General features: G+C 63.7%; 1 protein-coding gene across 2 annotated transcripts in view; it reads right to left on the bottom strand.

Annotated features, from left to right (window-relative positions):
- The window catches only part of ZFPM1 (zinc finger protein, FOG family member 1), a 76,021-nt gene that overhangs the window by 34,855 nt on the left and 27,880 nt on the right, over nucleotides 1-13,286 (bottom strand). For both annotated transcript variants that reach the window (XM_039463374.2, XM_074401260.1), the window contains exons 2-3: nucleotides 9,423-9,527; nucleotides 6,368-6,493 (exon numbers count right to left, since the gene is read on the bottom strand). In XM_039463374.2, the coding sequence (XP_039319308.1) occupies nucleotides 6,368-6,493; nucleotides 9,423-9,527 (231 nt within the window). The remainder of the gene's footprint in view (nucleotides 1-6,367; nucleotides 6,494-9,422; nucleotides 9,528-13,286) is intronic.

The following is a 13,286-nucleotide window of genomic DNA, read 5'->3' as shown; positions in this document are numbered from 1 at the left end:
CCCCGCTTGCTGGCAGTGCCTTTGGGACGTGGCCAGCCTTCCCGTGTCTGCCACCAGGGCCTGAGATGGAGCAGGGAAAGGCATGGCTTGCTGTGTTGACAGTTGGATTCGCTTTGTCCATGGTGGTCCCGGGAAAGAGCTCCAGGCCCTGAGGCGGAGTGAGTCCAGAGCAGGCCCGACCGCCCCGACCCACAGTACTGCCGCTCCGTCCCAGCCACACGTCCACCCAGGCTGGGCCACCGTAGCCAGGTTGCCTCACCTCGCCGAGCCTCCGTTTCCCTAACTGGCGAGTGCGCGCCAGCTCGGCCCTCCCTGCAGGACTGGCTGCTGGACGTGAGAGTGTGTGTGCCCGGAGTCGAGAATGCCTCCACACAGGAAATGCCCAGCAAGGGGCCATCCCCTCCAGCCCCGTGTATGTGACCAGGGGCTTCAGGGGTCAGGGGAGCCCCCTGTTAGGTCTCGGGCCTGGTGAACCCCAGGCCCCTCTCCCAGCAAATGTCCGGCTTCCCCTGGAGTCAGTAGGGTGGGTTGGGGTCTGAGCTTCATGGGGATTGCTGGCCCAGGAACTGCACAGGCCAGGGCTGAGCCTGGGTGATGCGCCTGGGTCAGGTCCCCAAGTGCCTAGCCAGCCCGTGTCCCAGGCCGGGCTCCCGCCTGGGACCCCCCGCCCTGTGCTCTCAGGATAAAGCCAGCCTACCACCATCACATCCTGGGCCTGTCACCTCTGCCAAGGCTGGTCCCTCCTCATGGAAGACCCTTCTAGAAGGCCAGGCAGGGGACATGGGCTGAGCCTGCCAGGAAAGTTCTCGCTGATCCCCAAGGGCAGCGGACGCCATCGCTGGCTGCCCTGCGGAAGCTTCCTCCCTCGGCTCCAGAGGACTTCGGGATGTAGTGCCCTGCCCTGCCCGGGATGGCCGAGGGGCCGCACGGAGCCCAGGCTCAGCCGGGAGCCTTGGGTGTCGCTGCTAAGAGCCTGCCCCGGAGCCCGTGTGTGGTGCAGACACGCTCTGCCCCAGACCACTGCAGCTCCCATGTCATGGCCGACCCTGCCCGGGCTCTTCTTGCCTTAGCACCCCCCGTCCCCACGGCCCAGTTGTGTTTTGTTTTATACATTTGGTTTCCAGGAAACAGCTCTAGGCCCCGAGACGCTTCCTGGTGAAAGGGACCCCATGCCTGAGGACCCCACCATGCTGGCTGCCAAGTAGGCTCCTGCTGCCCACCTTCCGTCCTGGGCCTACAGAGCCAGGGTGCCCTCCTGTCACCTCACACACACAGAGTGGTGGGAGACCTCTGTGGGCCCTCCCCAGCCAGCATGGTGCCCTGGGCACGGGCCTGCCCTTAGTGCTGGGTCTGAGGCCGTCCTCCCCACCCTGCATTCCTGCCCCACACCGCCTCCCAGACAGACACACACAGAGCCGGGGGGAGACTCACTCTGCCCACCCAGCAGACCAGGTGCCTCCTCTGCACTGGCATAGATGGGCAGGTTCGGGGCTAGAAGGACAGACAAGTGAGGCCTCCTGAGTGCCCCAGGCGGTCCAGGGAGAGGAGCTGTCCTCTGAGCCAGTTCCCCTGAGTTCTGCCCAACCTCATGGGCAGTTCTGCCTGTGGCCTGAGTTCTGCCTGTGGCCCTCCCACCTCCAGGCTGGCCTGGAGGGCTGCCAGGGAGAGGGGACTCCACATGCCAGGGTCCAGCTCCCAAGCTCTTCAGCCTCTTCCTGCACCTGCTTCCTTGTGGCCTGGCCTGCACCATTACTCTCCTGGCAGATGACCACACAGGGGCCATGAACTGGGCCAGCCCAGCACCCCAGGGAGCCAAATGGGACCCCAGCTCCACCCCTCCAAGTCCCAGTGGGCTGGCACGTTCCAGTGCCTCCATTTTCCAGGGCAAGAGTGGGATGCCCAGGAGGACCAGGACTCGGCCCCACACCCACGATGGGATGGCGTGTGGTAAGCGCCAAGGCCGAGCGGCTCCCGGGCACGTGCTGGGATTACAGACTATGGCTGAGCCCTCTGCATAGCAGAATCCTAAGCAGCGCCCCTCCAGCACGCAAGGACATTTCAAAGATAAAACAGGAGCTCTCCGCCGCCACTGCCGCACCCCTCCCTTTGCATCTGGGCCGGAGGCTCCAGGGAGGAAGAGGGAACAGGTGACCAGCTCTGCCCCCACCCAAGGTCCCTTCCCCAAGGCACCCCCGGGGTCAGACCCCGGCCCTTATCTCCTCTGCCGGCCCCTCCTGCTGCCTCACTGGAGTCCAACGCCACAGGCCCCACGGACCAGGCTACACTCCCGCGCCCCCCCCGCCCTCCTCAGCCCCAACTCAGGCCCTGCGTCCTCCCGCCCATGCAGGGCTGTGACCTCCGATGAACCCTCCGCTGTCTATCGCAGGGCCTGCTCACCCTGGAGGCCCCAGATGCTCCCTCCTGGAATCAGCCCCTCTCCCTGCTTCCCCCTTGCTTGCTGGGTTTGGTTTCGGTGTTGACGGCAGGGTTTGGAGTGTTGTGACCGCTCCCTGTGATGAGGCTCTGCCCGGGGCTCTCACCTCGGCGGGGCATCCTGCTTTACTCATGGGTCCCTGGCTCCCACCTGGACACCTCTCTGGTGCCGGGCAGGTAACAGGCTCTGGGGGTGAGCTGCCATGAGGCCGCGGTGAGACGGGGGCACATGATGGCTGCTCCCTGCCCCTGTTCGGCTGCCTCTCAGCCGTGGAAAGGGGGTTCCGCATTGCAGATGGCGGCTTCTTCCCACAGAACTTGCCTGCACCCCCCTGCAATCTGCATAACCCAGGCTGCCCAGGGCGGACGACAAGCCAATGGCCCGCAGCCAAGGTCTGGGAAGCCAGTCCCAGCCACTCTGTGCCACAAACTGCGCAGTCTCTCACGGAGGCTTCCTGCAGCCGTGGCTCTCCTTCCATCCATCTTACAGAGGAGGAAACTGAGTCCTGGAGAAGCCAGCAGGCCTGCTTGTGGTCACTCCATGGGGCTGGGGCTGCGGGGCCTGCGCTCCTGCTCAGAGCAGCTCAAGGCGCCCCATTTGCAGCCTTGGTGCTCAAGAGCAAAGGCACTTGAAGTTCAGAGATCAGAGCTTTTGAAAACAAAACCCAGCACCCACTGAATGACTCCCTGGCCTCCTTTTAGGGCTCTGGGACCACCAGGTATCAAGGAGGGCCAGGAGGGGGCCAGGCAGGGACGCAGGGGCAGTCACAGGCTCCGGATACCAGGGGAAGTCAAGACAACAGCCGCTTTCACGCCTGGACAGCTCTCTGCTGCTCACAAAGTCTTCGTGTGTCCAGGACCTCACTTATGTTTGCAGTGGGTGTTGGGGGCCTCTTGGGTGTCCCCAGGGAGGAAGAGAGGGGCTGTGAGGCCCTCCTGCCTGGTATCACATGGGTGCCTCCAAGGAGTCTTCATGCCCACCTGCCTGGGGCCTTGACCACCAGGGACAGGGCAGCCTGGCTGCAAGCACGGTGGAGCTGTTGGGGGAGGTGCCAGGGCTGGGCCTCTCTGCTGGGCTCACACTGTCCGCCTCCTGGGCGCCCAGGCACTTTCCCTGGGAAATGGGCCGAACTGGGGTTGGGGTCGGAGGGTTCCCAGGACACCTGTGAGTCCGGGTCCCATCCACAAGCAGGACAGGTGGGAAGCAGGCTCAGGGCCCAGTTACCTCCCCAAAGCCATGGGGTACAGAGTGTTCCTCGGTGAAAGCTGGCACTCCTTCCACCCCATATAGGAAGGGTGGATGGTACCTCCCAGGCTGCCTCGAGAACAGGGTCCCGGGCAGGTTCAGAGGGGCTGGGGCCTGTGCTGTTTCCTACAGTCGGGGATGGGTGGGGTAGGGTGCAGCTGTGGGCCAGAGACCACGAAACAGACCTAGAGAAGCTGGGAGAGACAGGGCAGAGACAGACAGGGGCAGAGACAGAGGCGAGGGAGAGAGACACAGAGAGAAAGAGGGTCAGTGAGGGAGGGAGACAGAAGGAGAACGAGAGAGAGAGAGAGAGAGGAAGGGAGAGGGAGGAGGCGGGGAGGGAGGGAGGGAGGGTGGAGGGAGAGGCGCTCACACAACACAGAGCACCAGAGACAGGTCTGGAGACAGGAAGCAGAGATGCCAGGACAAGCCGCGCAAAGCCGGCCGATCCCCCACGGCACCCGGCCACTGGACCTGCCACCTGGCCAGGCACCACCTTCGCAGCCACTGCCCCGCCAGCCCCTGCGAAGCCCTGCTGGCCATCGACGCACGGGCGGCCCCAAGAGATAAGAGCCCACGGAGGCTCCCCGGCTGCTCTGTGGGTGACAGCCGGCCTGTGCGGGCCTGATAGCCGTGGCCACAGCAGCGGTTGGCCGGCGGCCGCGTATCAGCCCATCGCCACCCACTGCACAGAAATTCGGATCTGCGGGAGCCGATAGGGTGCCGCCCGGGCCCGGGGATGCCCCACAGGAAGCTGGGGGGTGCACCCCAGCCCCAAACCACCGCAGCAGCCTCAGGGGCCCAGCCCTTCCCAGCGCCAGGCTCCGGCCCCCAGGGCTTCCTCCATCTGCAGAGCGAGAGGCTGATCTAACCCCTCTCAACACCGCAGGGACCTGGGAAGTGATGAGCAGCCCAGTGTCTGTGAGCTCCAGGCCCAAATTCAGCTCTACCGCCTCCCAGCCACGTGACCTCGGACAGGCGGGGTTCCCTCCTGTGGGGACTGGGGTCACCATCTCAACCCCTCTTGAGACTGGCGTGAGGACAGCACAACACCCTGTATGCCCAGTGGTCAGCCGGGTCCCACAGGTACACAAGGGTCCCTGCCACTGTGGGGGTCGTCTCCACTGCTACCCTATTCTACAGCTGGGGACACTGAGGCCATCAGGGCAGCCCTCCCCAACCCCACAGCACTGCCCTGTGTTTGCAAAGGCCTACCTGTCACACTGACTCAGCAGCGAGGGCATGAGGCGCCAGCGCCCAACCGAGACCCCCGACAGGTGTGCCCTGGGCCTGCCCCCGACCTGCTGTCACTGAGGAGAAGACGTGCAGCCGGCAAATTTCTGCTGTCTCTGGGTCCCAGTTGGGTAATACACATCATCTGCTGTGCTGGACGCCTGGTCCCCCTCCTGGGGACGGCAGAGGGAGCCTGTGAGGACCTGTGGCCATGAGGCCCCAGAGAGCCCTGGGCAGCCCCACAGCCTACGCAGGCGTGACTCAGCTTCCCCGTGGGGCCAGGCCAGCCTCTTGGCTGTGGCTGCCAGGCCCGCCCCTCCCTCCCTGGCCCCGGCTGCCCTGTGTGGAAAGAGGCTGCATTACAGGAGCACGCCTCACCCCGAACGTGCCGCTGCCTACTTGCCCTGCGGCAGGCACACACGCCCATCACACACACCCCGCTCGCTGCTGGGACCTCGCTGACCCCGCTCCATCTTGGCCCCCAGGAAAGAATAGTGTCCCTCAGCCTCAGCGAAGCCTTCCCTGCTCCCCAGCACGGCGAGCCCTCACCACACGCTTTCGCTCCACAGACAGGCCTTGCTGGTGTCACTGAGATCTCTGGAGCGCTCTCTGATGACCACCTGCTCCCTGCTGTGTGCCCGGCCCTCCCCACGCTGTCCTCCTCCACAGAGGCCCTTGCCACCCCATCCTGCTTCTGTTGGGCCCCTTTCCTCCCTCGTCCACCAGCTTCCACAATGGCTTTGGTTGGGCAGCCCTGGGAAGCCACCCCAGCCGCTACTCTGGTTCCTCGGGCCTCGGCATTTATCAGGGACGATGGAAACAACCTGACTGCCGGTGTTTCCTGCGTTCACAAATCAATGGGATTCACAGCTGCCGAAGGGGCCGCAGGGAGAACATGCTCATGGGACTTCCGGGGTCAGAACTCCAGCTACAAATCACAGAGCGGAGTGACGAGCTAGCACCACCAATCCACCCTCGGGGATGCACCTGGGGCCCAGGCCCCATGGGGCTGTGTGGCTCGGACTCCATCCCCACGGCCTGCAGCCACCCTGGAGTGGAATGGGGTGGGGTCCTGCCCTTCAGGCCTGAGTGCCTGCCTGGCCACCTCAGCACAACTCCGAATCCCCGTGTGGCTGGGAAGGCCAAGGGCCAGGCAGCTCAGAAGCAGCCTCCTGTTCCCACCTCCCTGCCTTCCCCATCTCCTGGGACTCCTGCCCGGTCAGCACACTAGCTTTCATTCTGCAGCCAAGACCAGGCTCTGACCAAGGAATCCCCCAGTGATTCCTTGTGCTCCACGTGAGGCTGGGATTGGTGCGTGGGTGCCCAGCTCCAGCGATACACCAGCTGCACAGGTTGGCTGAGCTTTGAACCAGGCACAGGCCTCGCCCAGTGGGTCTCCAGCAACCTACACACCTCCCCAGCCCCCATGTGGCCCCGTTGCCAGGGGCTGGTTACCTGGCCCGGTCCAGGGGCTGCGTGGCTCTTCTTCCTCCCTGGGCCTGGGATCTGGTTCCTGTCCCTCCAGCTCCTCGGGGCCTCCTGGGGACGTGGGGGACGGCGGTGGCAGGGGTGAGTTAACATCTGCAGAGGGGAAAAGACCGCCACATCCCTACTGAGCGCCGGGCACTGAGCTGCCCCTCCCTGTGGCTGGGAGGGACGCTGAGGTGCCAGGTGGGGAAGCTGGGGCCCAAAGCCGCCCACCCTCCTGGCTCACTCTAACTGGGGTGGGAGAGACATCCCAGTTTTCCTCTTGGTCTTTTAAAACCCCCCATCCCTCATTAATTGTAGCAATGATAATTGTTATTCCAGCTGCTGTTGATAATTAGGGCTCACAATAGCCCACCAGCCTGCCCCACCCAGCAGGCACATATGTGGCTGCCAGCTCCCCGGTCCCCTCTGCTGGCAGCTGGGGGCCCCTCCACCTGGCCCCACACCAATTTCCCGGTCCCCTCTGCCGGCAGCTGGGGGCCCCTCCACCCAGCCCCGCACCAATTCCAGCCCAAAGGGCATGTTTGCCTTCCCAGCTGGCCTGATAACCACCTCAGCCCCGATCGATGTGATCCCATAAAGCCCCCCCACCCCCGGTGACGTCACGTGGCCACAGATTATTAATACCCTCGATAAGGGCTGTGATTAACATCAAGTAAGTCAATCACACGGTATAAAAGTCCTATTATTTTTGGCTATAAATCAAAGTGGCTGGCATCTGAGCTCCAGCCACTGCGAGGGAGCCTCGCTGGACCCGCCAAGCGGCAGACACCGCTCCTGTGCCCCGTCTTATCTCGCCTATCGCCACGCCATCACCACGGCCTGTGCCAGGTGCAGCCCGGGCTGTTTTTTCCAGCTCCTTCCCCGGCCCCGCCCTCGCCCCCATGCAGCCCTGGCTCCTAGATCAGATAAGGCGCCTGGCTCCCCCGGAAGCTGGCCTTGGTCAAAGTCCACCAGCCCTGCGCTGCCTGCCCCTCGCTGTGGCCCCTCCACCTGGGCTTCTTGCAGCCGGCCGGCTGGCAGCAGCTGCATGCACCACTGAGGCTGGCGGCGGTGACAGCCCAGGTCTTCACAGTCCACGTGTACCACACGGGTTCTCTTCCCACGGCCACTGAGGGGCTGGCGCCCTGCCTGCACATGCAGAAGCTGAGGCTACGGGAGGGTTAAGTGCCCCGGCTGGGACAGGCCAGGGAGGGTTCTGGCTGCACCACCAGCCACGTGTGCTGACCGCGATGGTGGCAAGGACAGGGAGGGTGGCAGCCAGTGGGTCCCAGGCCTCACCAGAGGCTGGGCTGGACCCCTGCAGGCGGCCTGGTTGTCCTGGGGCAGGAATGTCCCTGGGTGAGCCGGGAGAGACGGCAGCCCCAGCCCTGGGTTTGAGTCCCACTGGCTCTGGTGACCCCAGGGGCTTGCTGCCAGAAAAAGGGGCCCAGGCCCAGCAGGCTGGCTGTGTGCAGATTGGGGGATGAGGCCTGCTGGGCTCCTAGACCTGTGGGACTCTGACATTTAGAATGGGAGTGCTGGGTTGGGGGTCCTCATTGAGAAGCCCCCCTCCCAAGCCAGAGACCATGGTTGGCCTGGGATCCCCACCCAGCCCCTTGGCCACAGACCCTTGTGTAACCCTCCCCTGCCCCGATGGCTTCAGGGCCTTTGCACCTGCTGTCACTGACCCCTGGCATCCCTCCAGCCATCAGGGGCAGTGCCACACATCCTTGGGGTCCCTGCTCAGTGTCACCTCCCCTCAGGTCTTCCCTCCACTCCAGGTCCTGTCACCCCCCAGCACCCTCCCAAACGGCCTGGGTATGGTCATATCTCCTCCATGCTGGAGTGGGGGTAATTCACAGTCTGTGTGCAGAGGGTTTCATGCACGGGGTGGGTGTGAGATCGGTACCTGGGGCTCCAAGTGGAGTAGGGGGAGGGGGGCAGAGCCCACCCCACGACCTGCTGCTGTCTCTCTGAGACCTTGGAAAATGGGGGCGAACATGCTGACCTCTCCCGGCACCTCTATCCCAGTGAGGCCCCTCCTCCCAGGGTCTCTGGTGTGTCTGGAGGCTCCTGAAGGCCTCCGTATGTCAGGGTAACTCTCTCCCTGGAAGGCAGGCCCTCTTCCTGGCTTAGCAAATGACCTGCCCCAAGGAAATGGCCACCAGGAGGGCCCAGGGAGTGTGGAGGTGCCCAGAGAGGGTGGAGGAAATCAGGCTAAACCCAGACCTGGGTGGGACCCCTACTAGGACACCCTAGAGCTGAGTGACACTGGAAAGTCACGAAACTTCTCTGGTCTATGAATGGGGTGTGGTGCCTTAGCCGGAGACACCACTGCGCACCCAGCACCTACTGTGTACCCAGCACCCACTTGTACCCAGCAACCACTGTGCACCCAGCACCCACTTGTACCCAGCAACCACTGTGCACCCAGCACCCACTTGCACCCAGCAACCACTGCACACCCAGCACCCACTTGTACCCAGCAACCACTGTGCACCTAGCACCCACTTGCACCCAGCAACCGCTGCTCACCTAGCACCCACTTGCACGCAGCAACCACCGTGCACCCAGTACCCACCGTGCACCCAGCAACCACCGTGCACCCAGTACCCACCGTGCACCCAGCACCCACTGAGCACCCAGCCCAAGTGGGACACCAGTGGGGGCTGCAGCTCAACAAGGCCCGTGACCCCCAAGAAGGGGCCTCATGGTTCCCATTTCATGGAGGGCCTACTGAGGCTGGAAGGGCATGGATTCACATCCAACCTTGGGTCTCTGTCTGTTCATCTGTACGAGGGCTGGATTTCAGGTCGTACCTGTGGTAGGTGTGCATGTCTCTCCCTTCTCTGGGAACCCCCAGCCCCACCCAGCCCCCCAGGCCACAGGCCCCTGGCTGGAGGACACCTGTCCTGGACTCCTGGGTGTAGCTGGTCCACGCCACTCTGACACCACTGAACTCTAAGTGCATGGTACAGTTAAGCAACGGAGGCCCCAGCTGGTGGAGATGGAGGTGTGGCGAGAGGCCAGTGGGACTCACCTGTACTGGGAGGGCTCGGGGCTTCAGGTGCTGTGGCCTTCTGCTCCACGTGGCTGGCACCTGCCAACAGCACCTCCTCTCTGGCCTCCATGTCTCCAAGGGAACCTGTGGACACAGGCAGAGGGGTTGGGAGGTGCTCTGGGGAGAGAATCCCTGCCTCCTGACCCCTCCTGGCATAGCCACAGCCCAGGTGCCCAGGTGGAGTTGGCAGCTGGGCAGGGGTGAGGGTATGCACCCCTCTGAGCTCAGAGGCCAGGCGCCGCTAGCTGGGGGGGTCCCTTTAGGTACTCAAGACTTGATATTCGGGCGCAGTGGCTCACACCTGTGATCCCAGCACTTTGAGAGGCTGAGGTAGGAGGACTGCTTGAGTCCAGGAATTTGAGAGCAGCCTGGGCAACATGGCAAGACCCTGTCTCTATAAAAAATACAAAAATTAGCTGGATGTGGTGGCACATGCCTGTAGTCCCAGCCACAAGGAGGGCTGAGGTGGGAGGATCACTTGAGCCTGGAGGGTCCCCATGGCCTGGAGTTGGAGGCTGCGATTGCACCACTGCACTCCAGCCTGGGTGACAGAGTGACACCTGTGTCTCAAAACAAAAGACCTGACGAACCTAGATGAACCCCCATCCCCTCCAACAATTCCAAAGCTGCAGGGCCGCCCCACCCTCCCTTCCCTGCCCTGACCCCGCCCTCCACTGTGCCCACGTATTCCACTCTTGACAGAGAAGAGTCACACCCCTGTCTCTCCCACCTGCTCCCCCCAGCACCCGGAGACAGGCCCCCACCTGCTCTGGAGGCCTTGGAGCAGCGATGGGTCCCTCCCTGTCCCGCAGGCCCAGCATGAGGGTCACCATCGCCAAGGCCTCTGCCTGGCATCACTGCCAATGCCCTGCCCGGGGGCCCGGTCCCCTTATAGTCATTCCCATGGTCTGGGAGCTCCCTGGGGGTGATGCCTTCTCCCAGCACAGGCCCCGAACAAAGGAGTTGCCTGTAGACTTGTGGAGCGAACAGTTCACCGAGCAGCGCACAGGTGTCTGCAGCGTCAGAGGCGGAAGTGCCCTCCCTCAGGGGTGGGGACCCTCAGAGACTCAGGCATCGGGGTGGGGGCTCCAGGAGCCCACCTACAGGTGACAAGGCAGACAAGGCCACGAGGCCCAAGCGCAGGGGTGGCTGCCCCGGGCGCCACAGTAGCTGTGGAGCGCGTGCTGACGTCCGCTGCGGGGCTGCGACGGGTGGCGGTGTCCACCGTGTGAACAGAGGACAGACATGCCCCTGCGCAGCCGGCCTGACTGCTCCCCAGCTCCTGGCCCTGCCTCAGCCTGCATGCTGGGACTGCCCCCTCCATATCCGTCCTCCACATGGCCTGACCTGCCCAGCACCGTACAGTCCAGTGTGAGGCGTGGTGGGGCCGAGCCTCCAGACCCACTCAGGAGTGGGAGGGGCCATGGCCCTCCTGAGCCCCGACTGCAGGTCCCACAGCCGCTGAGCCCCGATGTCACAGCAGGACACGAACAAGAAAAGTCTGGGAACCGCTGAGTGTCTGCAAGTTCACGTGTCAGAGGAGCTGTCGGGGCAGAGAGGGCTTCTTGGCGGAGGGGAGGCCTGAGCTCCCCTTCCTGGAGGCAAGCCAGCCACAGACGGGGAACTGGCCGGCGACTGCGCCTCTGACCTGGAGGTCCCTGGCTTTTCCTGACTCGTGGCCCCTCTGGGAATCTGAGGAAGCCCAGTGCCTCCTCCACAGAAAAACACACAGAGGCACGCACATGCGCCAGCGTCAAGGGGTTCCAGTGGATCCCCCCTGCACTCTTCCAAGTCCGTTCACGCTCTCTGCTTTGCTAGGTTTCTCCAGGGAAAGGCAGAAGATGGCAGGGAGATGGGCAGGCCAGAGGCGGAGCCCACTGACGCCCAAAACACCTGCCCCGCCAGTAACAAAAATGCCACCCGCCAGCATCCAAGGCCGGGTGCAGAAGCTGCCTCATGTCAGAGACCCCCGAAGATGCGACCGAATGAGAACTACTGTGACTGAGTTTCAGGCTGATGTCCGAGACTGCCCCAGCCAGTCAACGCAGGAGGGAGGCGGGAAGGTGCATTTTCTGTGTCTGAACTCCAGCCCCGTCTCTGATCATGAGCAGGCTGTGGCTGGCTGATGCCATCACACCAAACTGCTCCTGGAGGGGCAGACGCCTATTTCTGCCTTCTGCGGACATCCGAGGGCCAGGTTTGGTTCCAGGGTGCAGGGGCGCGCCAGATGGCTGAACACTGCCTGGGACATCCAGGCTGCTGTGGGGACAGTCAGACAACAATCCATGGGCCCCGGCCAAAAACAGCAGCGAGTGATAGAAGTGCAGTGAGGGACAAGGACAGACACGCGGAGGGGCTGGCGTCAGCAGATTGGAGGGACAGCGTGGCTGGTGCCAGACCAGCCCCCGAGAACACAGCTATGGCAGAGGGGGCTGCGTGTTCAAAGATCCGGGTGGGGACGGAGGTGTCGGAGGAAGAGGAGGTTGGGGGCCAGGGAGTGCTGGTGGTCAAGGCTGAGGGCAGGCAGGGGCCGGGCCTTGCTGACCTCAGAGGTCACGGGGAGGAGTGGGCCCTCATGCTGGGGCGGCTGGGGAGCTACAGGGTCTTCTGACAGGAGGCACACCTGCACCTTCCCAGGGTGCAGCCTCCGGGGTTCCAGCTGGGACCCACGAGTCCCGGTCTCCTCAGAGCATCTCAGAGCTGTAATTACGGGAGGGGGCTGGGCTCAGACCACACAGGAGCCAGCCCCAGGGAAGGGCTGGCAGCCTCCCATCAAAGCACCCACATGCACAGGCTCCAGGGTTTGGGCACACCCCCGACCAGCCCACCTCATGCCCCTGGGGCAAAAGGCCCGACCCAAGTGCTCTCCCTCAGCATACACCAGGGCAGAGAAGTGGCTGCAGTGGCCTTCCCCTCTGCCTCTGGGCTCGGCCATGAGCGGGCAGTGCCATCCACAAGGTCAGGAGGAGCTCGGCCCTGCAGGACACTGAGCTTATGCAGCCCGGCTCCACCCCTTTTGAGAGGCCTGTGGTGGGCGTGGAGCTGGGAGGGGCTGCCCAGGAGCTGTGGTCCCTCCTGCTGAGCAGCGGTAGGGCCTCAGGGCCTCAGGGCCTCAGTCACCAGGTCTGGCAAATGGGCTTGAGGCCACCTGCTTTCAGGGACTTTGGGGACCAGAGCACTGGAACAGGGACGCAGCCCCAGCATGCCCCACTCAGGTGGGTCTCAGACACCCAGGGAGGCCGTGGGCTGGTGACGGGTTCTCCCATTTACAGGAGAACAAAGGCGCCTGCTCCACACAAAGGCGTGATGATGAGCGTGGAGAAGAAGGCTGCCAGGCTAATTTCAGTTCCAGCACAATTAAAACGGCACTGATAACGCAGGACAACCGTCACGCAGCAGATAGCTCTCAGCCCACAGATACGACGCGTCGAGGCAGATGCTGCCCCAGGCCCGCCTGGGCGCCTGAGAGAGCTGCCCGGTCCTTGCCGAGCCCCTGAGTCAGTACCAGTCCCTTCTGTGCCCACCTGGGGTCTCTGGGGCGTGTCCAGGTGGGCAACAGAGCACTGGGACCCCTGCTGGCTGAGGGCATCTGTGGGCCATGGCTGCTCTCTGCTGCTTTCCCCCATGCCCAGGGCTGGCAAAGACCCCCCAAGAATCTCTGGGGACTCTCCCTCTGCCCAGTGATGCCAACAGCTGGAGCAGGCCAGGCCACGGCCAGGCAGGCTGACAGCTGCTGTGTCCTTGCTGTGTGACTTCGAGCAAGCCACTGAACTTCTCTGTGTTTAGTGTCCTGGACTACAGATGGAAGCCACAGCAGCTCCCGCCTCAGGAGATGAAATGTGC

Source organism: Saimiri boliviensis, chromosome 1 (assembly GCF_048565385.1).
Source record: "Saimiri boliviensis isolate mSaiBol1 chromosome 1, mSaiBol1.pri, whole genome shotgun sequence".
NCBI lineage: Eukaryota > Metazoa > Chordata > Mammalia > Primates > Cebidae > Saimiri > Saimiri boliviensis.
Note: the sequence above shows the minus strand (reverse complement) of the source record. Positions and strands in the feature narration are given on the sequence as shown.